Source organism: Lynx rufus, unplaced genomic scaffold (genome assembly GCF_022079265.1).
Source record: "Lynx rufus isolate CCGP_SWC_20201006 ecotype Redwood Valley unplaced genomic scaffold, mLynRuf1.p SCAF_8, whole genome shotgun sequence".
NCBI classification, from domain to species: Eukaryota; Metazoa; Chordata; class Mammalia; order Carnivora; family Felidae; genus Lynx; species Lynx rufus.
This window is the reverse complement of record NW_025814896.1, coordinates 100,074,879-100,100,494: the sequence shown is the minus strand read 5'-3', so window position 1 is coordinate 100,100,494 and position 25,616 is coordinate 100,074,879. Positions and strand designations below refer to the sequence as shown.

At 41.2% G+C, this 25,616-nt stretch overlaps 1 protein-coding gene across 1 annotated transcript in view; it reads right to left on the bottom strand.

Annotated features, from left to right (window-relative positions):
• KCMF1 (potassium channel modulatory factor 1) overlaps nucleotides 1-25,422 on the bottom strand; it is a 79,083-nt gene extending 53,661 nt beyond the window's left edge. Inside the window, exon 1 of the mRNA XM_047068593.1 lies at nucleotides 25,069-25,422. Coding sequence (XP_046924549.1) covers nucleotides 25,069-25,084 — 16 coding nt within the window. The 5' untranslated portion in view covers nucleotides 25,085-25,422. The remainder of the gene's footprint in view (nucleotides 1-25,068) is intronic.
• Nucleotides 25,423-25,616: the final 194 nt, after the last annotated feature.

The following is a 25,616-nucleotide window of genomic DNA, read 5'->3' as shown; positions in this document are numbered from 1 at the left end:
TCTGGCCATAGATCTTAAAAATGATAAATATGGTTTAGGTTTTTTTGAAGAGCTAGAAAGTTAAAACTGTAAGAGGATATTTTTATTACCTGTTAATGGGCGAGTTAAGACTGTCTAAGCAACACAGGGAACTTGAAACCATAAATGGGGGGAGCACACTGTAAATCTGATAATAGAGAGGTATGCAACTTTAATAGTGACAAAAGATTCCATAAACAAAGTCAAATGATAAGACGAGGAGAAATATTTGCAGCAAATATAACAAACAACGATGGGCTCTTAAAAATTCAGAAAAAGACCAACAGGAAAAAAAAAAAATAGAAAAATGGGAAATGATAAATGACCAGGCATTACTGAAGAGGAAGTATGTGATTCAAGTACATCCTTGGTAATAAAAAAAGTATCTAAAGTCCTCCAAAATTTTCAATGCCATTCATAAAAAGGCCTAATTGAAGTAAGGCTCATGAATATCTTAAAGTGGAAGATTCAGGTGAGACCAATAAAATGAAAGGTAAGCTATCAATCCTATGAATCACAACTGGCTTCATTCTTAGGTAAAACTGCCCGCCCGCCCCCCCCCCCCCCCACTACCAGACCTTCCTCTAAAAAATTCAACTGCTCTCATTTTGCAAGAGTTCTAGCTTAGGCACCACCCACAGTCCACAAAGAAGTAACACTGAATCAAGACCTTCACTCTTTGCTAACATTTTAGCTTCCTCACATAGTTACATACTTGCTACATCTTTTCACCTGCCACTTATCTTGCACCACTATATATTGTGCATGAAAGAAACAGCTAAAATGCTGGGTGACAGAACAGCAATTCAAAGAAAGGTGAATGGTTGTGTCAAAATAAGCTGAATTTTTAAAGGGAGTCTCATAAGGTTTTGCCTTTATATGTAACAGCAATCCATGGGATAAAAAATTCTGAGTGAATTAACTAAGCAGAACTTCAGCTTCAGTATTAGCCTAAAATCAGATGCAGTTGCTAAAGAAGCCAGCAAATAAACAAGCTCAGGTCATAGTAGCAAACATATAAGATACATAACTACTATTCCCAAGATGTTTTACTCTTGGACCGTATGTGAAGAACTGCATTTAGGGGCACCTGGGTGGCTCAGTCAGTTAAGTGTCTGACTCTTGGCTTCGGCTCAGGGCACGATCTCACAATTTTGTGAGTTCGAGCTTTGCACTGGGCTCTGTGCTGACAGCGCAGAGCCTGCTTTGGATTCTCTGTCTCCCTCTCTCTCTACCCCTCCCCAACTCAGACAGAGACAGTCTCTGTCTCCCAAAATAAATAAACTTTATTATTTTTTTATTTACAAAAAATTTTTTTTTATTTTAGAGAGCACAAGCGGGGAAGGGACAGTGAGAGTGAGAGAGAGAGAGAGAGAGAGAGACAGAGAGAGAATCTGAAGCAAGCTCCAGGCTCTGAGCTGTAAGCACAGAGTCTGATGCAGGGTTCAAACCCACAAGCCGCGAGATCATGACCTGAGCCAAGGTCAGATGCTTAACCAACAGAGCCACCCAGGTGCCCCACAAAATAACGAAACTTAAAATAATATAATAATAATTATTATTATTATTTTAAAAGAACTGCATTCAGTTCTGGGTGTCTTGTTTTATTTATTTTTTACAGTTTTATTTTATTTATTTTGAGAGAGAGAGAGAGACAGAGAGCATGGATGCACGCACATACAGGACAAGTGCTGAGAGAGAAGCAGAGAAAATCCCAAGCAGACTCCCGTTGCTCTTAGCACAAAGCCCAATGAGGAGCTCAAACCCACGAACTGTGACATCATGACCTGAGCTAAGAGTCCAATGCTCAACCCAGGCGCCCCTTGGGTGTCTTGTTTTAACATGAGAAACGAATACAGTATAATGACAGAATGGCAAAGGATTTATGCACTTGTTCTCTGCAGCTACTGAAGTCAAAACCAGGAAGCACTAAATGCAATGTGCTACCCTATACTGGATCCTGTAACAGAAAAAGGCTATTAGTGGAAAAACTGGTAAAAATTCAAGTAAATCTCCAGTTTAGTAATAAACGCACCAACGTCAGGTTAGTAGTCTTGACAAATATGCCATGGTAACACGTTGACATTAGCAGAAACTGAGTGAGGGGTAAATGGGAAATCTCTATACTATCTTTGCAACTTTTCCGTAAATCTGAAATTACTACACAATTAAAAGGTTATTAAAAAAAAAAAAAAACCAAGGAGGCAGATGGTTCAACAAATGATCCTCAAATAGTGTAGTAAGTGCTCTAACAAGTCATGCGTGGGGTATGTTCAGAGACTAGACAAACTGAAATATGCCTTTGAAAGGATATCTGCCTATTTCACGGGACACTGGTATCATTTGTACTGGAGGTCACTAAAATCTAACTGAAGCAGATCCATCAACACTAGGAAGTAATCTTACATTTCCAATAATGTTGCAATTGATTCTTCTGCTAGTTTTGAGGAAGATGCAAAAGCCTTCTGTGTTTTTCAAACTAGAGGTCATGACCCAGTAAAATCAGTTTACAGCACACTAGCTCTCCTTGGAGGTACCACTCCCAGGGGGCATACTGGAACTCTGTGGGGGTATTTTTTGTTCATCACAATGATCGGGGCTACTACTGAAGTTTATTGGGGGGAAAGCACCAAAGATACTAGGTGTCTGGAAATGCAGTAAAGAACTGTTCAACATCCCAATAAGCTAGGCCAAATTTCCCAGGAGACATTCATGTAGGAAATAAAATAATAATAACAACCTTTAAAATTATCTAATCATACGACTAAACTCCATTTTCCCCATAAACACAAAATATTTCTGCAGCTTTAAAAACACGGATTTTCCAGGTATGCCACCATCCATAAGTTAAGAAAAGTCCACTTTGCTTCATTTATAACTTTACAAAAGACTGTTTAGCATTTCAGAAAATCTGACGACGAAGCTGTTTGCAATGATGGAGCTTCTACCACCGCATACCTGTACCACAGTGCTTTTGCAGCTATAATTTTCAAATAGGTAATAGAGACTATTCGGAATACATTTATTTCCAAACATGATTTAGCAGGGACTTACGAAATAGGTTCTTTTTTTTTTTTTTTTTAAACGTTTATTTATTTTTGGGACAGAGAGAGACAGAGCATGAACGGGGGAGGGGCAGAGAGAGAGGGAGACACAGAATCGGAAACAGGCTCCAGGCTCTGAGCCATCAGCCCAGAGCCTGACGCGGGGCTCGAACTCACGGACCGCGAGATCGTGACCTGGCTGAAGTCGGACGCTTAACCGACTGCGCCACCCAGGTGCCCCTAGAAGGTTCTTTCTAAATTGTATTAACATTAAACATATTTCACATCAAGGTTGTCCTATACATATTTAACTTTTTGTTGCAGAATGATTAGAAATCCACGTTTGTGAAAATTAAATGTTAAACTTTATCTGGGGCTGTTATTTTCTTTTTTACTCTAATAATGCCTCCCAAAGCCTCCCACACAGCCGCTGTTTCTTTTTCCAGGCTAGCCTCAACTCCGTATTGTTTACCAAAGAATTTGCTCCCCAGGCGGGGGTTGAAGACTAGAAGCTGATTGTAGGTTGCTAATGGTGGGTGTTCCACTAGGTTTTCCATGAGACTTCAACTTCCTGGTCTCATGCCAAGTCATTTCACAGGGAATTATTTTGACACTATACTCATAAACGACAAACTCATTGGTGAGTACACAGTGCTACCCACCTCTCAACTGTGAGATCATGACCTGAGCCGGTATCAAAAGTCGGACGTTTGATGGACTGAGCCACTCAGGTGTCCCTAGTGATACTTTTATTTATTCAGTAAGATAGTCTAATTTGTCTTATGTTATCCCTATATCAAGTAAGATTATTTCTCTCTTTATATTTTCCCTACTTTAAAAATTTCCCTCTTTCTCTTATTTCACTTTTTATTTATTCTAACAGTTTTTATTCTACTATCTACATAGATCTCAACTCTTTCATTTTCCTATACTTTTTATAGGGTATGTTTTCTGATCTTATTTCTTGTAAGTCCAAAAGTATTTACTGTAAGTAGATGTAACTTAACTTTAACATATAAGGTAGTTGATGACTTATCAATGAACTTTATTTCAGAATAATCAACTGTGTTAAAATATTTATTATACAAATAAATGAGGCACTGATAGGGTTGAGAATCACTGATATAAGCACAATTTCTTGAAAAAGCAATAGAAAATTATCAGAGTGCAGTGCAAATAGGGTAGTTTCATGAAACTTGTGTTTCCGTTACGCATGTGTTTTCTGGGTGTTATAAAAATCGATTTCTTGCTAAATTCGGGGTCAAATAAGCAAGCTGCAGTTAATAACCAAACAGGCCAGTGGTCAACAATTCTCCTACAAGCTCCTTCCCCTTCTGGGCTCTCAGTCTTACTCTGTGATGTATTTCCCACCTCTAAGTCCTCCTCCTCTCTCTAAAGCACATACATTCAATTTCCCCACTTCCCACATGTATGTGTTTAACTCACTCCCTCAATTTATTTTTTACCTTTTCTGTCTAAAAGCAAGCAAGCTAATGAACAGAAAATTATGGGCATGGCAAATGGCCAAAAAAGTGACCTCTTTGGGGTGCCTGGTTTGCTCAGTAGGTAGAGCAGGGACTTAATCTTGGGGTTGCAAGTTTGAGCCCCATTGTTGGGTGCAGAGATTACTTAAAAATAAAATCTTAAAAAAAAAAGTGACCTTTTGGGCCTTATGAAATCCAGAAAGCATAAAGAAAAGTCAGAGCAATGTCTTCTACAACAAAAATGAAAATCTTTTGGAGGAGCCAAGGCACCACACATATACAAGGCCAATGTGACTGGGAAAAAAGTCCTATCATATCAAAAAGGTTTCATATCTTTAAGACTGACAATAATCAGGAAGAAGCAATGAGGGGAAAAAAGTGCAACAGAATATGTTAAATGAAAATTAGTCATACCCTATGATCCAGCAATTCTCACTTCTAGGTATATAAACACTTACTAAATTATCTCATTAATTCTAATAATTTTTAAGAGTCCCTTAGGTTTGCCAGGCATAAAGTATTAGCAAAAAGAGATGTATTTTATCTTTTCTTTTTTAATAAAAAATTTTTTTTAATGTTTACTTTTTTTGAGAGAGAGAGAAAGAGAGCGCGTGAGCAGGGGAGGGGCAGAGAAAAAGGAAAAGAGACTCCCAAGCAGGCTCTGTGTTATCAGCATGGGGCAGGATGCAGGGCTTGATCCCACGAACTGTGAGATCATTACCTGAGCCAAAATCAAGAGTCAGATGCTTAACCGACTGAGCCACCCAAGAGCCCCTATCTCTCACTTTCAAATGTTTACTTGTAGTAGTTATTTGATTTTCTGCCTTAATATATTCACTTAATGTAGATTCTTAAAGAGGGTAACATTACTTCTGAAAGGACATTTTGAAAATTTGGTTATCACAATGACTGGGTATTTACCTCAACATGTGGGAGGTCAATGGCCAGGGATTCTAGAAACTTGTAATGTGATGGACAATATTACACAGTGAAAAACTGTCCCACTTTTCCCATGACTTTAAAATGTCCCAATGGAGGGGTACCTGGCTGGCTCAGTCAGTAGAGCATGTGACTCCTGATGTCAGGGTTGTGTTCCAGTCCCAGGTTGGGTGTAGAGTTTACTTAAAAAAAAAAAAAAAAAAGTAGGGGTGCTTGGGTGGCTCAGTTGGTTGAGCATCCAACTCTTGATTTTGGCTCAGGTCATGATTCCAGGGTCATGGACTCACACTGGACTCAGGTCGGGCTCTGTACTGAGTGTGGAACCTGCTTAAAACTCTCTCTCTGCCCCTCTCCTCCACTTGCACTTGCACTCTCTCTCAAAAAAAAAAAAAAAAAAGAAGTTCCTCGGTGGCTCAGTTGGTTAAGCATCTGACTCTTGATCTTGGCTCAGGTCATGATCTCACAATTCATGAGTACAAGCCCTGAGTGGGGCTACGTACTGTCAGTGCAGAGTCTGTTAGGGATTCTCTCTCTTCCTCTCTCTCTCTGTCCCTCCCCTGTTCGTGCTGTCTCTCAAAATAAATAAATAAACTTAAAAAAAAAAAAAGTAAATAAAATGTCTCAATGGAAAAACTGTTTATAATGACCTGAACTCAGAAGATAGGTCAATTTTACATACAGATATTAAGTACTTTTTGCATGATTTTTACACACATTGAAATCACCAGTAACACAATTGTTCGTGTAATTGTGTAGAACTTGACACTGTGAGTTGTTCAAAAAGGAACAGCATCAATGGCAACATTGTTTAAGGTATCTGAACTGTTAAGATGTCTGTTAAGGATCTGCATTTGAAGCTGTCACATTCGCAGTGATTCTATATATTGGTACAAACTCCTCATTATTTCCTCTAATATAATTATGCCTGAGCATTTACACCTTGAAAGACACATTATTTTATTATACATCATTTCATTTTTATTTTTCCTTTATATTACAGTGATTTCTTTAAAGCATATATGACTAAGAGTTCTTTACAGAAAAATTCCATTGAATAAACACAGGAGAAATTGTAAGAGCTGGAAAATCAACGTCTTGCAACCACTATGAAGCAAAAGATCCAGGCAGCTTACATCACTGACAGCCAATGGAGGGACAGGCTGACATCTGAACCCACTGAGACAACCAGACATTATGGGCCTCTCAATGTGATATAATAAGAATTATTAGGAAATATTTAGCACCTATTAAACGGTCTTATCAAAACAAACAAACATCTGAATCAAGCTTCTAGAACCGAGTACCACATAAATACGGGGAAATGAAAGAATATGTTAAAAAGACATCATAAAAACGTGAGCCAGAATGTGAGACATACTATTAAAGAAATAATCTAGTTTCTTCAACAAATAAACAGCACTTTTAAAAGAGGAGAGGACTGTTACAAATACAGATTTTAAAGGACATACCAACCAAATGTAATATGTAGACCTTGTTTAAATACTGATTTTAACAAACTAACTTTAAAAAGACATTTTTGAGGGGCACCTGGAGTCAGTTAACCAACTTCGGCTCAGGTCATGATCTCGCACTTCATAGGTTCGAGCCCCGTGTTGGGCTCTGCGCGGACAGCTTAGAGCCTGGAGCCTGCTTCAGATTCTGTGTCTTTCTCTTTGCACCGCTCCCCCACTTGCACTCTCTTTCAAAAATAAACAAACATTAAAAAAAAAAAAGACACTTTTGAGACAACTGGAAAAACTGAACATGAACTGGGTATTAGATAATATTCAAGAATTATTGTTTTTTCTGTCAAGTGTGATAATGATACTGTGGCTTCACATGCAAGCATGTATGTTTAATGCATCCCTATCAGCTAGAGATAAATGCTGAAATATTTGTGGGTAAAATGATATGCAGGTCTGGGATTTGTAAAATGTTCAAACCCTAAAAAAGAGAGGCGGCTGATATAAAAATGGCAAAATGTGTTGAAAACTAAGTAATAGACCAGGGGAACATATTAATAATTATGTGTTAATCTCAGTTGACTTTTTTAAAAAGTCCTAGAACATAAAAAAGATACAGAATCATCTCCTTAGTCCTGCCTTTAGGTTGCCACTAACCTATGGATCAACACTCTGAGCTACTCAACCAGTGAAAAGCTCCTCTTACATCCTCATCTAATAATATCTATGTAGCCTTCTTATTATGTACTCATTTCTGCCTACTGCCTTGGTTGGAATATCTATCTGCTTTTACTCTATCCAAGCAAGTCCCTTCTCCACAAAGATGGCTCAGATCCCTTCTCCTCAGTCTCTATGCCTTCATCGGACACTTTGATTTACAGAATATCAGAAAAGGAAGAGAGTATCCATAGCTTTCATTGGCCTGTAAGGGTAAGCTTTTGTTATCTCCTGTATTTTTATCCTTCCTTCTTCAATAGAATACAAATTCCTTGAGTGCAGGGACTATATTTCAAATAAGGAAATATAATTTGCATATTGTTAGTGCTCAAATTATATGCGAAGAATTTAGAAGTGTGAAAAACAGCTGTTTTCTACATCCAAGACACAAATGAAGGTGGCTCAAACAGTTTTTTTTAATGTTTTATTTATTTTTGAGAGAAAGAGCACAAGTGGGGAAACGGCAGAGAGCAAGGGGGACAGAGGATCCAAAGTGGGTAGCAGTGAGTCCAACGTGGGGCTTGAACTCACGAACCATTGAGATCATGACCCAAACCAAAGTTGGACGCTCAATCAACTAAGGCACCCAGGTGCCCCTTTATTTTTTTAATTTATTTTTTATTTGTTTAATTTTTTTTAAGCTTACTTATTTTGAGAGAGAGAGGGAGGGAGCATGTGCACATAAGGAGGAAAGGGACAGAGAGAGAGAGAGAGAGAGAGAGAGAGAGAGAGAGAGGGGAAGGGAGGGAAGGAGAATCCCAAGCAGGCTCTACACTGTCAGCATGGAGCCTGATGTGGGGCTTGAACTCACGAACCATGAGATGACAACCTGAGCCAAAACTAAGAGTCAACTGCTCAACCGACTGAGCCACCAAGGTGTCCCCTTCCTTCCCCCTTGCTTTTAGAGAGAGAGGGAGAGACAGTGCAAGCAGGGGAGAAAGGCAGAGGGAGAGAGAGAATCCCAAGCAGTCTCCACACTCAGCACTGAGACTGACACAGGGCTCCCAAGACCCTGGGATCATGACCTCAGCAGATATCAAGTTAAGATGCTCAACAGACTGAACCACCCAGGTGCCCCAATGAGTGATTATACGCCAGTCACTAGCCTAAATTTTTATATATAATAATCAATCAACTAAACACCCTGAGATTAAGTAAGCATTATGCCCATTTCATGAAATGATGCACAGAGAGGTAAACAACTTATTGACGTCACAGTAAGTGACTAAGGAAGAGTTTGAACCCAGGCAGTCTGGCTCCAAAATCCCATCCTTAAATTTACTATTCAGCATCTCAGAAAAAAATTTGAGTACACAGGAAAATTCTATCTAATGCAGAAGTCTAGCCTCTAGTATTAGTCTACAAACTAACAAACTCTGAGCCCTCATCCCAGCAGCATATACAGTAGAAAATGGGCTGGAACAAGAGTCATGGGATCTGAATTCTAGTCCTCACTATGATCTCAAGTAGTATGACTCAGCCTTTCTAGAACACAATTTGGGAAAAAAATAGAAGGTTGATTTCCTTCTGGACCAAAAGGTCTATTATTCTATCTTCCTCTTGATTTATTGGCGAGAAAAGAACGAAAATAAACTAATTCATTACCCAGCTGCCAAACTGGCCTAATTCCCACAGTGAGCTCTCCTGTCTGGAACTGTATCACTACAGCACTGCCACAGGAGACACACAGGGCTTTCTACCTCTGTGCTCCCTCTTTCTTGCTACTTTGAGAAAAAAGACAAGGGTCATAGGCTTCCAGACATTTACCTACTAAAAGGTTTGAGGAACTCAAGCCCCAGTAAACTGGAGAGAAGAGCAACAGTCACACCAAGTCTTGACTTCATTCACTCATTCAGCCAGTTCAACTCCAGGTCATTCATCCAAATGGCCTAGACAGCTCTGCCTGAACATCTAACAGACATCTCTAACCTAGTGTGTCTGAAACAGAACTCCTGACCTCCACCTCCAAACACGTTCCTTCCCCCCTGGCTTCCCTGTCTCAGTAAATGGCCTTCTTCGTATCCACGTGCTTTTGCCTACACTACACCAGCAAGTCCTGGTAGCTAGACATTCAAAGAATTAAGCTCAAATGTCTCATCATAGCCTCTAAGTGCCCCATATAATCTGGAGTCAGTCCATCGCTACCTCTTCTTCTCTCCTCATCCTCCCATTTGGTCAGCTCCAGCTACTCTGTTCCTCAAACCTACTTTACTCTAACCCCAGGGCTTTATACTTGACTAAGTCTCTGCTTCAAAGGAGCACATCCTCTGAAAGGCCCTCCTGACCATTCTTTTAAAAATAGCTACACAGAGCACTCATTCACCTTCTATCACATTTAATCCTTATTCCCTATTCCCTCACTCTGCTTTATGCTCTTGAGAATATTTATCATGAGCCAAAATTATATGATATGTTTCTTTTTTGCCCCCCTAGTGAGAACTTATCTTTCATTACTCTACCCCACTTTTAAATACTATACTAGTAGTAGGCACAGTATTGAATGAATGATTTTCCCAGTCTCTAATATCTGCCAAAACCTGCTCCAGGTGCTAGAGATACCTTTCACTGTTGACATCTCTCCTTCCCTTCACAGTTAAATCTTTAGGGAGTATTCCTAACTTCTCGTGTTCTTTCAGGATTTAACACCCTGCAGTCTGGGCTCTAGCCCACTCCTTTGAAAGTGCAGATCAATATCCACAACCTTCCTCACTCCAAGAGCTCCAGCCAATGAACACTTCATTTCTTATCTTCTTGACCCATCTGCAGCAATACTGACTGAATCCTCCTTCTCAGAAAATCATCTTTCTAAGTTTCAATGCCAACATTCTCTCCTGGTTCTCTTCCTACTCTCCAGGCTATTCCCATTCAGTCTCCTGTTTCTTAAATGTGAAGTGTTTCCAAGGGCTTATTGATCAGTCTCCTCATCCTCTCAATGTCTATGTTCTCACCATCACTGAGCAACCAACTCTACTACTATGGATTACGCCCAAACTCATGAATTCTAGACCCCACATGTTCAACTGCCCCTGGAAATCTCTACCTGGATTTCCCACATGTACTTCAAACCCAACATGCTAAAAATGGAAACCACTTTTCTTTCCCCTGCTTTCCACCTTCTCCCTCAAGGCATGTTTCTTAGATATGCAGCTTGATGAATGGTGCTGCCCAACTAACCAAAATGCTATTTTCCTAGACTTTTTACCCCTCCATAATCCCTGTCTAATTAATCACCAAGTAGGTCTATTTGCAATCACTTCAGCAACTATCTCATCTTTTGTTTTTTTTAATTAAAAAAATTTTTTTTGTTACTTTAGAGAGATAGTGTGAGCAGGAGAGAAGAGCAAAGCGAGAGAGGGAGAGAATATTAAGGAGTCTCCACACTCACTGCAGAGCCTGACACAGGACTTGAACTCACAACCCTGGGATCAAGACCTGAGCTGAGATCAAGAGTCGGACACCTAACTGACCGAGCCACGTTAGGGGCCCCCAAGATATATTTATTAAATAAATGGATTAAAGCAGGGGTCAGCAAGGGTGCCTTGCTGGCTCCGTTGGTAAAGCATATGACTCTTGCTTTCAGGGTTGCAAGTTCAAGCCCCACACGTTGGATATAAAGATTGTTAAAAATAAAATCTTAAAAATATATAAATAAATTGGTTCCCTGGGTGGCTCAGTCAGGTAAGCGTCCTAGGTAAATCAATCATTCTAATACCTCACTCCCATGGGGCGCCTGGGTGGCGCAGTCGGTTAAGCGTCCGACTTCAGCCAGGTCACGATCTCGCGGTCCGGGAGTTCAAGCCCCGCGTCGGGCTCTGGGCTGATGGCTCAGAGCCTGGAGCCTGTTTCCGATTCTGTGTCTCCCTCTCTCTCTGCCCCTCCCCCGTTCATGCTCTGTCTCGCTCTGTCCCAAAAATAAAAATAAACGTTGAAAAAAAAAAAAAAATCTAATACCTCACTCCCATAGCAGACATACAGGAGTCTTCTGTTCCAGAAACCCTGGTCTCAGTGTTGTCCCACCCACCTCTCTTGAGCACATCTCAGATTTGCTTAGCTCTGTAGTTTACCCTCTACCATGCTCTCACTTGGTTGACAGCTCTATTTCCAACTCTTGTTATAAAAATACAGTACTATAGCATAGAGAATAGTCATTAATATTGTAAAAACTTTGTATGCTGACATATGGGAACCAGACTTGTGGTGATCACTTCATAATGTATACAAATACCAAATCACTATGTTGTATACCTGAAACTAACATAATATTCTATGTCAATTATACTTCAATTTAAAATACCCACAGTATTTTTTCAAGTCTTCAGTCTAAATATCAAACTTTTGGAAATGCCTTCTCTGACACCCAAAAAACATTCTATTCCACTTGCTAATAACATCATGGAACTTGTAATAACTGATTTGACACTTACTGCTCCAGTTATACTACAGCTAGTTTATCTAATATACTTAGAACTTCCAATATCCCCCTCCAAGAGGAAAAATTGTTTTCCATCTGTCTCTGTACCTATCACAATACCTTGTACACAAGGGACTCCCAAGTTTTGGATTAGATAGCATTGGCCGTGTTTTTCAAATAGCAAGTCACAAACAATGAATAGAATGGGAAATCAGTCTAGGAGGTCACAACTATTTTTCTTTTAAGCAGGCTTCACACCCAGTGTGGAGCCCAACACAGGGCTTGAACTCAAGACCCTGAGATCAAGACCTGCGCTGAGATTAAGAGTTAGATGCTTGACTAAGCCACCCAGGTGTCCCTAGTATTTTTGTTTTTAATGAACTAACAGAAACAGAATACATCTCTCATAGTAAAGATAAGTACTGTTTTGTGAAACTTATTTCTTTACATATGTATGTAACTATTGGATAATATCAAATACATTTCTTACTATGAGTTATATTTTTTTAAAGTTTGAAACCTGCTAATATTGATGACCCAATTTCTAGGCTCAAGGGTTTTACATTCAAACCATGGAAATATCTGATCTCTACCAAACCCCTCTATTTCTAATGTACAAGAAACATTAGCTACATAGAATACATAGATACATGGGGGCTGAGGACCACGAAGCTTAAGAGTAAATAGTGTAAGGGAAAGTTTATAAAGAAATGTTTCTTAGAGATGTTGGAATGCATTGTAACACCAGGTATTTAATTTCCAGCCTTTGCCATTTGTTTAGCCAAAAAGACCGCTCTCTATAGAAGGGCTCTGCAAACGTTGTTCTCGATGTACTCACAGGTAAACAGTCTTTACTACAGCCCACAATACAAGGGTCTTCAGGATCTGGCCCTGGCTATGGCACTTTCCTATCCCTTTCCCCCCTCAATCACAGTCTTCCAGTCACAGTGGCCTTGACGCCGTTCCCAAAACATTCCAAGTTTCAGTACCTCTGCACTTGCTATGCCCTCAGCCATATCCTTCCTTCTTTAAATATACTTCACTTAATTCAATTTTTTCTTTTAATGTCCCATCTTCAAGAAGGCCCTCCCTGACTACAGTATCTAAAGTAGGCCCCCACTCTCTATTCCCTTAACCCACTGAATGGTTTTTCATAACACCTGTCAACTCCTAACACTTTCTTACATATCACATATTTATTCTTTTATGGTCTACCCCAGGGACCCACAAGCTTTTTCTGTAAATAGCTAAGTAGCAAATATTTTCAACTTTTTCTGTCACAATTGCTCAACTCAACCCTTACAATATAAAAAGAACTTAGACAATATGTAAATGAGCAGATGCAGCTATGTTCCAATAAAACTTTATTTATAAAAACCAGCAGCCAATTAAATTCTACTCCTGAAACCAATACTACACTATATGTTAACTTGAATTTAAATATAAATATAAATAACTAAACTAAACTAAACTAAAATAAAATAAAATAAAATAAAAAATAAAAATCACAGGGGCATCTGGTTGGCTCAGTTGGTAGAACATGTGACTCCTGATCTTGGGATTGTGAGTTCGAGCTCCATGTTGGGTATAGAGATTACTTAAAAATAAAATCCTAAACAAACAAACAAAAACAAGCAACCAGCCAGGTTTGGCTCACAGACCATATATCCCTGATATATTCCTTCTAATAGAATGTGAGTGCAACAGGGACAGGAATCTTTTCTGTTTTGTTCACTATGGTATCCTTGAAGCCTCAAGTATACGTTCAATAAATTCAATAAATGTGTGTTTAGTAAATGTATAGCACTGGTCTAGAGTGGGGAGCCACACTTCTCTCTCACCTCCTCAGGTGACAGTAACATAGTGTTCAAGAAGAATGAAGTCAAGGGGCACCTGGGTGGGTCGGTCAGTTGAGCATCCGACTTCAGCTCAGGTCATGATCTCATGGTCTGTGAGTTCAAGCCCCGCGACGGGCTCTGTGCTGACAGCTCAGAGCCTAGAGCCTGGAGCCTGCTTTGGATTCTGTGTCTCCCTCTCTCTCTGCCCCTCCCCTGCTCATGCTCTGTCTCTCTCTGTCTCAAAAATAAATAAAAGCACTAAAAAAAAAAATTAAAAAAAAAAAAAGAAGAATAAAGTCAAGGTCAGCAATTGAATTTCTATTTGACTGGTACCATACCATAAAAAAATTGTATCACAACCATTGTGTGTCCCTGTCACCAGCGATAACCATCTCACACATAAATGCTTTTGGTCATAACTGGGTCCAGGTAGAAGCTTATGAAAACACAAACTCCTGGGCACCACCTCCAGAAACTCTGATTCAGTGGGTCCAGGGCAGCGTCCAAGAATCTGCATTTCTGTCCAAGTTCCCAGGTGGTGCTAATAGCACACGTCCTAAATTACCCTTTGAAAAACACTAGGTGAGAGCACCCAACCCATACAATACTAGTATTTTTACACTATTAAAGAAAAAAAAGCCATAAATTCCTGATGTTTCAAAGATCTGGCTGTAGGGGGACTGAAAAAGAACAGAACCATAAAACCCACTGCTCTGTGGAACTGCTGCTTCAGTGAAATGAAGGAAAAAAAACACTAGGTCTTTAATTTTTAACAGACTATCTCTGAAACAGTCCATTTTTATTTGCAAATCTAGTTCTAACTGGCTAAACAGTACACCAAACAGGTAAAAAAGAGAAATCACCAGTGGCTGGCTAACCTTGACAATGGGCTGGCTATTAGCTCCATAATCCGTTTTCTTAAAATTACTTTTTAAAATTCTTTTTTTTTTTTTAAAGTAACATAGGTTTAAAATGCTCAATGTGAGGCTTGAACTCACAACCTGAGATTAAGAGTTGCATGCTCTACTGAGCCAGCCAAATGCCCCAATTTTCTTAAAATTGCTTTAAATAAGAGTCATAACCATCTGTTTTTCTGTTGTTAGATGGCAAAGGCCTTTTCCAGATGGATACTAGAGACCCAATCTCATTACAATGAAATACACCTACAATAAATTACCAAGCCTGGATGTCACTTTCTTCAAATGATGAAAAGTCTATCCTCACCAGATAGAACCCAAACAATCTTCGGATTCCACCATAATAGAACCTGCAATGGACTAGTAACAATTTTTATAAATTTTACATTTGTCATCACGGAGGACTTAAAATAACCCCACAAACTCACATTAAAATCACCCTGAGGCCATTATTTACTCTTCCAATCTGAAGGGCCCAGAGGGATTATAATTTATATACATTTATAGCTGCTTATAAAGTAGTTTTCTATTGTAATGGTTAAATGTTGCTAATGTAGGTTAAAAAAATTTTTAAGTGAAAAAGGTAAAATCTGAGTTCTTAGGAAATTAATTCAAGAAGCAAAAATCCAGAATGTTAATGAACTCACCATTGAGCAGATGGCAATACTACATCAAAACGTACCTACGGAAAGAGACTATATATGGTCTATTAGCAGACTCCTAATGTACAAGTCTAAAGATGATTCTCAGATGATATGAACTAAAGTGTGCTAAGTGTAAAATATATACTAGAATTTTGTAACTTTGTAAGAAAAAAGTAATATAATAATTTTATCTTGATTGATTAATGTTAACTTGGATATACTAGGTTAAAGTATTAAACTATTTAAATTTAATTTCACCTCCTTAGTTTGCTACTGTGGCTACCAGAGAATTTAAAATTACATGTGCCTGGGGCACCTGGATGGTTCAGTTGGGTAATCATTTGACTCTTGATTTTGGCTCAGGTCATGATCTCACCAGTCATAAGAATGAGCCATGGAGCCTACTTAGGATTCTGTCTTCTCTTTCTCTCTCTCCCTCTGCCCCTCCCCACTTGCGCTCGGTGGCTCTCTCTCTCAAAAAAAAATTACATGTGGCTTAAAAAAATAAAAATAAAAAAATAAAATTACATGTGGCTTGCACTTCTAAAAAGCTTGTAGAAAATGACATGGAGCAGTGAAAGAACATGAAGCGATATCATACGCCTAACAGGGAATGTCAGGAAAACCATGGGTCAAATGCTTACCCACTGTCACTTCAGGTGCTAATCACCATTTTTCCTATGGAAGGGAAGATCACTCCCTCCTCTGCACATTTTACGTTAATTTCAAATTGCAATTTACTGTATCAGAGTCCCTAGCAGTGTTAATCAGGCTAAATGTAAGATCTCAGATTATGAAAACTAGAAAACTACGTGGTTCCCAATACCCAAGCACCCCCAGCTCTCAGCATGTATTTATTTCATTCTTACAGAAGAGACACATCTGTAACAACTCCTTTAAATAATCCCTGCCTGTTTTACTGCGATGCCGTTAACTCCTAATTTAGAAAGATTCTCATTTCCTTGCACTGCCAAACCTCTACAACCATAGAAGACACCAAAGAAGAATAACGGTTGAGGAGAAATAATAAAAACAAGTACCATCTAGTTACTCCAACAGTTGCTATATAACCATTAGGCCTTCACACACAAACTATACTGAATACAAAAATTAAACATTTAATCCCTTGAGCTGTTTTCTAAGCATCAAAGATACTTATAAACTTATGAGGAATAATCTACTTGAACATACTTTCACATATGCAGATATGTGTTGAGACGTTCACAGTCTAAGGACAATATTAAGGAAAGAAATGTACTGCTGGGCAGAATTAGAATTGAGAAACTTAAATGAAAGTAGGCTTAAAAAGAGGGGCGCTGGGTGGCTCAGTTGGTTGAGTGTCCAACTCTTGATTTTGGCTCAGGTCATGAACCAGGGCTCATCGAACCCCACGTCAGGCTCAGTGCTGAGTGTGGAGCTTGTTTAGGATTCTCACTTTCTCTCTCTCCCTTACTCCCTTGCCCCTCGCCCCTGCTAACATGCAGTCTCCCAAAAAAGGAGGGGTGGATGAATATTGTCAAAACATTAAAGTATTTACATGATTTAATTACCCTGTCATAAGATATAAATTTTAAGGACTAATTCCAGCAAATTGTAAAAGAACCACAGCCTGTGCAACAGGAAAGCATTTAATTCCCAAAGGTGTTTCTTTTTTTTTTTTTTTTTAAATTTTTTTTTCAACGTTTTTATTTATTTTTGGGACAGACAGAGACAGAGCATGAACGGGGGAGGGGCAGAGAGAGAGGGAGACACAGAATCGGAAACAGGCTCCAGGCTCTGAGCCATCAGCCCACAGCCTGACGCGGGGCTCGAACTCACGGACCGCGAGATCGTGACCTGGCTGAAGTCGGACGCTTAACCGACTGCGCCACCCAGGCGCCCCGTTCCCAAAGGTGTTTCAAACCCACTGAATAATTATCAATGCCGCAGCAAGTGTCAACAACTTGCGGCAAGCTCTCAAGATGATTTTGAGTAGTACTCAAGTAGGAAGTCCATAAATACCCACTGAATGAATGAATGAATGAATCAGAAAACTCACACATGGTGCAATTAATATTCAGAACCCATAGCCAGTTAATCCAAAACCAGAGACAGAAGTAGAACAAAAAAATAGTACCTGAGTCTAATCCCAAGTCATTCCCCCAGGAGTCAGCTTCCTTTAAGTTTTCACTCTACGTAGTTTATTCATCCCCTCTTACTTTTATGAAAGTTCCAAATCTTTCCTACCATCTCCCTCCTTCTTAACCAGCTTCCCAGATAAAAGCAGAAGACAGCAGTTTCTAGTCTCACCCATTTTTTAGACAAGTAATAACATCTCTAACAATCATCCACAAGTGCTCAAATGTCTGGCCTCCGACAGTCCAGACATTGTGCTTGGTGGTAGGGTGTAAAGGTAAGTGTAACACTATACCTGTCTTTCAGGTAACTTGTTGGGGAGGCACACAAGCAAACAATTACAGCATAAAAAAATGCTTGGAGAATAAGGCAAGGGTGCCACTAGAGGGACCCTCCACTTTACTAGGTGGGAGGGGAGGGTGACAGTCTCAAAAAGAAACAAAAGTCAAAAACAAAAAATAAATTATAACTGATTATGCCTGTGACTGTTCTAATAGGTCCTCAAGTTAGCACTCTAAAGTGACTCTCCTAATGAAAATCCTCTTAACAGAAAAAAAAAAAAAAAGCTGAAGTTCATGACACTAGCACTGAGAACCAGTGGGGGGGGGGGGAACCAAACCCACACAACTCAGTAGAACATAATGCTAAACCTAATTAATCATGATGTCAAGAGGCTTCACCCATTTATTGTCTGTCCCTCCTAGCTGAAGGTGACTTGACTGACCCACTCTCGTGATTTTAGTTGTTTTTTTCTAACAGCAGTGATGGACTTGCTGGGATCCATTCATACTTCCTCCCTGATACTCCTTACAGCCATTGGCAAGGTCTGCTGGACTGCTGGTTGGCACTGTGGCTGTGGAAGAAATAAATGGACCATGTACATGAACTGGATAGACCCATGTACGTGAACTGTCTTTCTATTCAGAAAGACAACTAAAAGCACGATTAACAAACACTGTGGGAGAGTGGTGAGACAGGTAGTAGGGATGGCACCCTGGAAGGTGCCTAACAAGGAAATTCATCTATTGCTAGCTTCACAGGATGATGAATTTTCACCTCCTGGTACTCAGCATGAAAGGTGGTCTTCTGTCTCTAACTTCCTGTGGCTACAGATCATTTCCAAGCTTCATGTCCACCTTGCCTAACTTTCCTCTGACAGCACTGTCCTGTCCTCCTATCCTTACCATCCCAAGAACACCCTCTCTTTTCACGATCACTCGCTTCCTTCCTATGTAATCTAGGTAGTATGTTCCCTTCGGGAACTGTCTGCCTTATCCCCACTCCAACACGAATCAGGACAATTGACTAATACAAAAGTTACCACGTTTTAATTTTTTTATTTTAAGGTTTATTTATTTATTTTGAGGGGGGAGGAGCAGAGAAAGTGGTAGAGACAGAGAATCCCAAGCAGGCTCTGCACTGTCAGCACAGAGCCCAAGGCAGGGCTCAAACCCACAAACCGTGTGAGATCCTGACTTGAGCCAAAACCAAGAGTCGGATGCTTAACCGACTCAGCCACCCAGGCGCCCCAAAGTTACCACATTTTAAAAAAGTTCTGATCTGTATACCTCTTAAGGGCTCTTTCCTCAATTTAATAAATAACTTCAGCAATTGAAAAAACCATACCTTATCATTAAAAAAAAAAAACAACCTGAAAAACATCATGGTTTCTAGCATAACACTAAAATTAATATGGAATTAATCTTTCACACAGATTTTAATTATGGGGGGGGGCACCTGAGTGGCTCAGTCAGTTAAGGGTCTCACTTCAGCTCAGATCATGATGTCACAGTTTGTGAGTTCAAGCCCCACATCAGGCTCTCTGCTGTCAGCACAGCACCTACTTTGGATCCTGTCTTCCTCTCTCTATCCCTCCCATGCTCGTGCTCTGTCTCTCCCTCTTAAAATTAAACAAACATTAAAAGAAAAAAAAATTACTTACTTAAAAAACAAAAAACAAAGATTTTAATCATAGGGGTGCCTGGGTGGCTCAGTTGGTTGAGCATCTGACTCTTGATTTTGGCTCAGGTCATGATCCCAGGGTCATAGGATCGAGCCCTGCATCAGGCTCTGCCCTGGTCAGGCTCCACCCTAAGAGTGGAGCCTGCTTAAGATTCTCTCCTTCTCCACTTGCACTCTCTCTCTAAAACAAAAACAAAAACAAGCAAACAAAAAAAAACCAAACAGGGATGCTTGAGTGGCTCAGTCAGCAGAGTGGCCAACTCTTGCTTTTGGCTCACATCACAATCTCATGGTTTGTGAGATGGAGCACTGAGTTGGGCTCTGCATGGACAGCCCGGAGTTTGCTTAGAATTCTCTCTTCCTCTCTTTCTGCCCCTCCCACATGCTCTCCCTTGTCTCTCACATACAAAAATAAATCAATAAACATTTTAAATAAGTAAATAAAAATAAAAAAGATTTTAATTATGAACAGGGTTTTACTTTTAACTTTTACAAGCATAAAATGTAGGAAATGTTTCCTTTGAATTCATGCTCATGAAAATAGCTCCCCAGCAATATTTATAATGTAATTAAAAGACACACTATTTCTAGGATAATTCAACCACACCTTAACCTTCACTAGAAACAGCTTTTGGAGCCTCCGGTTTAAAACAACAACAAAAAACAAGCCTCAGCAAATGTATATGGTAGATTCTCTAAAGCTGATGTTTTTAAAATTATGAGTCGTAAGTGCATGGATTTCTTCATTTTTAAGATTTGCAAGCCTAATCGAAGGGATTTGTTTTGTTCATTCCACATCAGAAGTTTCTTAAGTTTCTATTATAAAAAAGTTTTTCTTTTAAACAAGATTGCTGCTAATATTTCTTCAAGTTCTAAGACTGAAAGGAGTTTCTTCCAAATTAAATTTCTAATTTAAAACAAGAAAGTTGTATTTAATGACATTTTAACTTAAACACAAATGCCAAAAATATGGGACAAATGAGCTTCAAAATCAACTTTTTATGAAATGAAATCAAAGACCCCAGGAATAAAATATTTACATTTTTATCTATCCTTTATTTATAATCAGGGTAAATATAATTCATGAACTATTGAACTGAAAAACCCTTAATTAAGAATGTCATAATCTTTTAACGACTCATAGTTAAAGTAAAATAAATGGTCTGACATGTTAGCAAAAATCAAAATCTTTTCAGTGGGAGTCAATTTACTTCACTTACAGGAAGGCAAAAGTCATCACCTTACAATCACAAGCCAATTACCAATCCTGGCTTTTGCAGTCCCCAAATCCTGAAAACAAAATTCTTGCACTTCACTCTGGGATCATCTGCATGTGAGCTTTTAGGGTCAGATAATATTTTTAGAGACGAGGAAATGTAAATCTACTAACAAGAGCAGTACAATTTCAAAAAATGGTACAACTTTCAAAAGCTAGATTAATGGCCTACATACTTTTATACTTCACAGTTTGAAAATAAACAATATCAGATGCTTCTGAGAAAAACGTAACAATAAGACCACCTACCTGTTCACCTACTTGCTCTCACTTTTACATATGAAAGTCTTCTAAAAGCTAGGGGAAAGATAAATCCGGTAAAGATAAGGACTCTATTTGAAATCTCATTTTTTCCCAAAATCAAGAGTAGCCCACAAAAAAGGAAGGCGCTCAAGAAAAACAGATTCCCTCTCTGAAGTGGGGCAAAATCCATTAGGAATAAAGTTGATAATGATTTTGTCCTCAATTCATTTATCTCCCTATGGTCTCCCATTGTGCTGTAGAAGCTGTATACACATGCATCTTCCCACCGGACTCAAGGTGAGGAGCCATGTCTCATTCATCTCCACACTCCTTGGTTCCTAGGAAAGTGCCTTATACATAGTAGCAACTGAAAAAAGGTTGACTGATTTAAGGCAATAAATGTGTTCCTAATTCCAGGGAATCAACTAGGCTCAAACTCACGCACGAGCATTCATAATTTCATTTTATCTAATAAGCACTGAGTAATTTGAGGTTTTTAATTTGCCAAGCTATTAAATGCATTTTAAGCTCTGAATAACATACCTATATTTAAGAAAGTGTAGTGAATCATTAAAAAAAATACTCTTACAAATAAAAAAGATGACTGATTTCACTGTGTAACATGGAACTAGATGGCGTTGGTATGGTGAACATAAAGTGACTGGGCACTGATGTAAAAAGTTTGTTAAGATGACAAGAATGTTACAAAGCGAATTAAAAGACAGAAAAATGGAATTCTGGCTAGAAAAGTCATAATGGGCAAGCGGGAGACTTAATGTAGAGTACTGCTGACTCCACTCAGACATGGTCTGGGAAGGTGGGGAGCCTGTTTCTCACTCCTGAAGAACAATTACTTCTCTACCAATCTCCACGGTGCGGCTGGAAACTGAGGTACAAACCATGGACCAAACCAGTTACTCCCCATTACCATTACCCAAAGGAAATGATGGAATGAATACCAAGCACAGTGGGCCCTTTATGAGTTCCATCAACTCTCTAAAGCTCTAGGTGAGAAGAGAAGTAGGCAAATTATACCCCACAGGTCAAAGTGGGCCAAATTCAGCCACCTCCTGTGTTTGTACGCCTGCAAGTTAAGAATGGTTTCTACATTTTTAAGTGGTAAAACAAAGAATCATATTTTACGACACATGAAAATTATACAAAATTCAAATGTCAGCATCCGAAAATAAAGTTTTCATTGGAACACTGCTGTGCTTATTCATTTACATGTTGTCTATAGCTGCTTTTGCACTACAATGGCAGAGATGACAGAGACCTTACAGCAAACAAAGCCTACAATATTTACTACCTGGCCTTTTACGGAAAAAGTATGCTGACCCCTGGCTAGAACATTTCTTTATGCTCCTGGCTGCATCTCCTTTCTCAGACGTGGTCCACTGCTTCACAAGGTAGAGACTCAGCTTGACATATGTCCATCTTGGGGCTGAGTTGTCCAAAGTTACATCATTACATATATCATGCAACTCATTAGGGTGGGCACAAAGACAAAGTAACAAATTACATGCATCCGGAAGGCACTGAAAAGGTAGCGCAATCCAAGTACAACAATACAGGCAGCACATTTCATATGTTTTACCAGACTACTACATCCAGTCTGGGTCACAGTGCAAAAGGAAACAAGAACCACAGAGAATGTGGAGGTGGGACAGATGATTAAAAGAACTCAAAAATCATACCACTAAAGAAATGCTAAAAGAAATGAGATTTGCTTGCCCAAAAAAGAGAAAAGTGAGAAAAGAACTATAATAGTAAGGGTGTCAAACTCTAAATTTGTTGATTAAATTTTTACTGATGAAAATAATGGCAGCCTGAACTAATAATCCACAAAACATATCTAATGAATTAAATGTGATTCTTAATGAGACTGCCACTCCTGCCTTAGGCCATAAACTAGCCCCTCAAAAGATAATCACTTGTCAAATATTGTACTATAAGTTTTCAACTAATGGATTATATATAGCAATGTTTCATTTTGAGAAACATCTGGGATTGTGTAAGTTACCAGAAAAAGTGTGCTATTAACTTGCTGAGGTTCAGTAGTATTCAAGTAAGTAAAAGGTAATGTAAGTTTCAAAACCATATGCCTTTCCACAGGATCAAATAGGGGGAAATGGGCTTAAATTACAGAATTTGTGTTATATTCAAGAATGTTCACACTGTGGGACTTTAAAAGATTACTGGGGGTAAAGGAATCTTCCCAGGACATCATCCAATTAGAATGGAACTATCTGGATGTTTTCCTGAAGCAGGAGAATGGATCTCAAACCCATTCTTCCATTGCTGATTCTGTAGTTTTAACGCTCCCAGTTCTTAAGAGTAAGAGAGCCTGCGGCCATGCTCCGTTTCATTTTGTCTTAAAGGTGGTCAATGTACACACAGCTACATCTAATATAAACTTTAACATCCCAAATTAAAATTTAGTTGTAGCTTTAGTTAACAACTTCTTTTAAATTACAGAGATAGAGAACACATTCCCATTAAGTAGGAAAAATTGGGAAAATGGACACAGTTTCTATGAGCCTAAGTCCCTTATTGCCTTACAATGTCCTACACTTGCCCACAATAAGTGAAGAAAAGACGGTATATTTCCTATTAGGTTTGAGCCTTTTAAAATACAGAATCCTTGAACACAAAATGTTCTTTAAGTCAATCTCAACAGCCCAGTTGAGCAAATTCTGAAACTTGCCCTAAATATAATTTTCATCCATCTAAGTTTTTCGACCTCAAAATTCTAAGGCCTGCATTACCTTAAGAATACCCTTCCAATGGTGTGAAACACACTAATCTGACTCACTAAACTTTCTCCACTCCTACATCACCTATACAGGATTTTAAAAGCAAGAGTACATAATACTTGAAAGCCACTTCTACAATCTTGCATTAACCTTACCAGGATAAACTTTTCGCCAAGTATGTTAACACTTTTTATTTACTTAAAGACCTGTGGTAGCGAAACAAAGAAAACACAACCCCCTCCCCCTTTTCTAAACCATATGGCAGTAAATTGAAGTTAACTTATTTATTTATTTATTTATTTTTTTACCGGCTCAATGCCTATACATCGTTCCTAAACATGTTTCTCTTTGTGCCCTGGGACTGGGCTAGAGCTGTCTGCTTATCTGCAACTGTACCCCAATCATGCTTTTAGACCGAAAAACAAGTCCAAAACGCCCCTGACCACTAACAGACTACACCACGGTCATTTACCAAAACCTGGTTAGGTAGGGTAGTGCACGCCAGGCGAGGGGCCCGCGGCCCGCCGGGAGCGAGTCCCGCTCTGACCGGGTGATCGAGCAGGGAGTTTACTCGCCGCGGTCGGGCCGGATCCGCCCCGGGAACTTGGTTACCCGAGCCCAGGGACTCGCCGAGGCCTAGCCGCGAGGCCGGGGCGGGCTCCGGGTGGCGGGGGCTTCCCGTTCCCCGGCCGCAGAGCCTTCCCGCCCGCCCCGCGGTCGCCCGCAGGCAGGGGCGCTCGCCGTCGTCTCCCGGCGACCGGACGCGCCTACTGGGTCCACGGAGGGCTCCTGTGTCTCCTGCTGCCGCCTGGGGCCCCGTTCGGCGGCCGCACCGAGCCCTTCCGGGGCGGCGGGAGCGCTAGGCCGCGCCGGAGCCCGCGGCTCTGGGGCTGGCCGGGCGGGCCGCGGCGGCCGGTATCAGTCCCGAGGGCCCGGCTCCCGCCGGTAACGGGCCCCGCCGACTCCCCTCCCCCTCCCCCGCCCCATGACAGTGCAAACCCTCCGGCCGGCCCGGCCGCCCCGCCTCCGGCACCAGGCCCAGCTCAGGGCCGCGGCCGTGGTGGCGGCGGCGGCGCCGCGGCTCTCCGCTCTCGCTCGCTCGCTCCCAGGCCCGGCGCCTCGGGCCCGGCTCGGGCTCGGCCGAAGTCTCCTCCGCTTCCCGGCCGCCCTCCGCGGCGCCTGGCCCGGGCGGGGTAGGCCGAGGCCCGGGCGGTGGGGGTGGGGGCGGGGGCTCCTCTCACCTTCATGTCGGGACATCCTAGTTCAGACGGTGGCGGCGCGGCCCCTCCCGAGCTCCGGCTGCAGTGTCCCCGGCGGGGTCCCGGCGCTGCCCGCGCCGGCCGGCCGACTCCCACTCGACTCCCGGGCTCGGCCGCGGGGGCGGGGTGGGCAGGGGAGCGCTCCCGCGGCGGCGGCGGCGGCGGCGGCGGGGAGGCGGCGCGGGGCGGGAATGGGGCCGGGCCTGGCCGGGGCTGAGCTCCTCCAGGAGGCGGGTCCGACGCCGCGGCTCCGCCGGCGCCCGCCGTGACTCGGTCACTCTCGGGCCCGCCGGCTCCCGGCTGCGGCGCCGCGCTCCGCAAATCCCGCTCCTCCCCTCCCCCGACCCACCCCCCGCCCCTCTCCCCCGGCTCCCGGCCGCCGCCTCCTCCTCCTCTTCCTCCTCCTCCGCCTCCTTCCGCCGCCCGCACGCCGGCCCCGCCTCTCGCTGCCCGCGCCGGGCCCAGCTGCCCCGAGGCCCCGCGGCCGGCGGTCGTGGCGGGGGCGGCGCGGCGCCTGCCCGCGCTAGCCA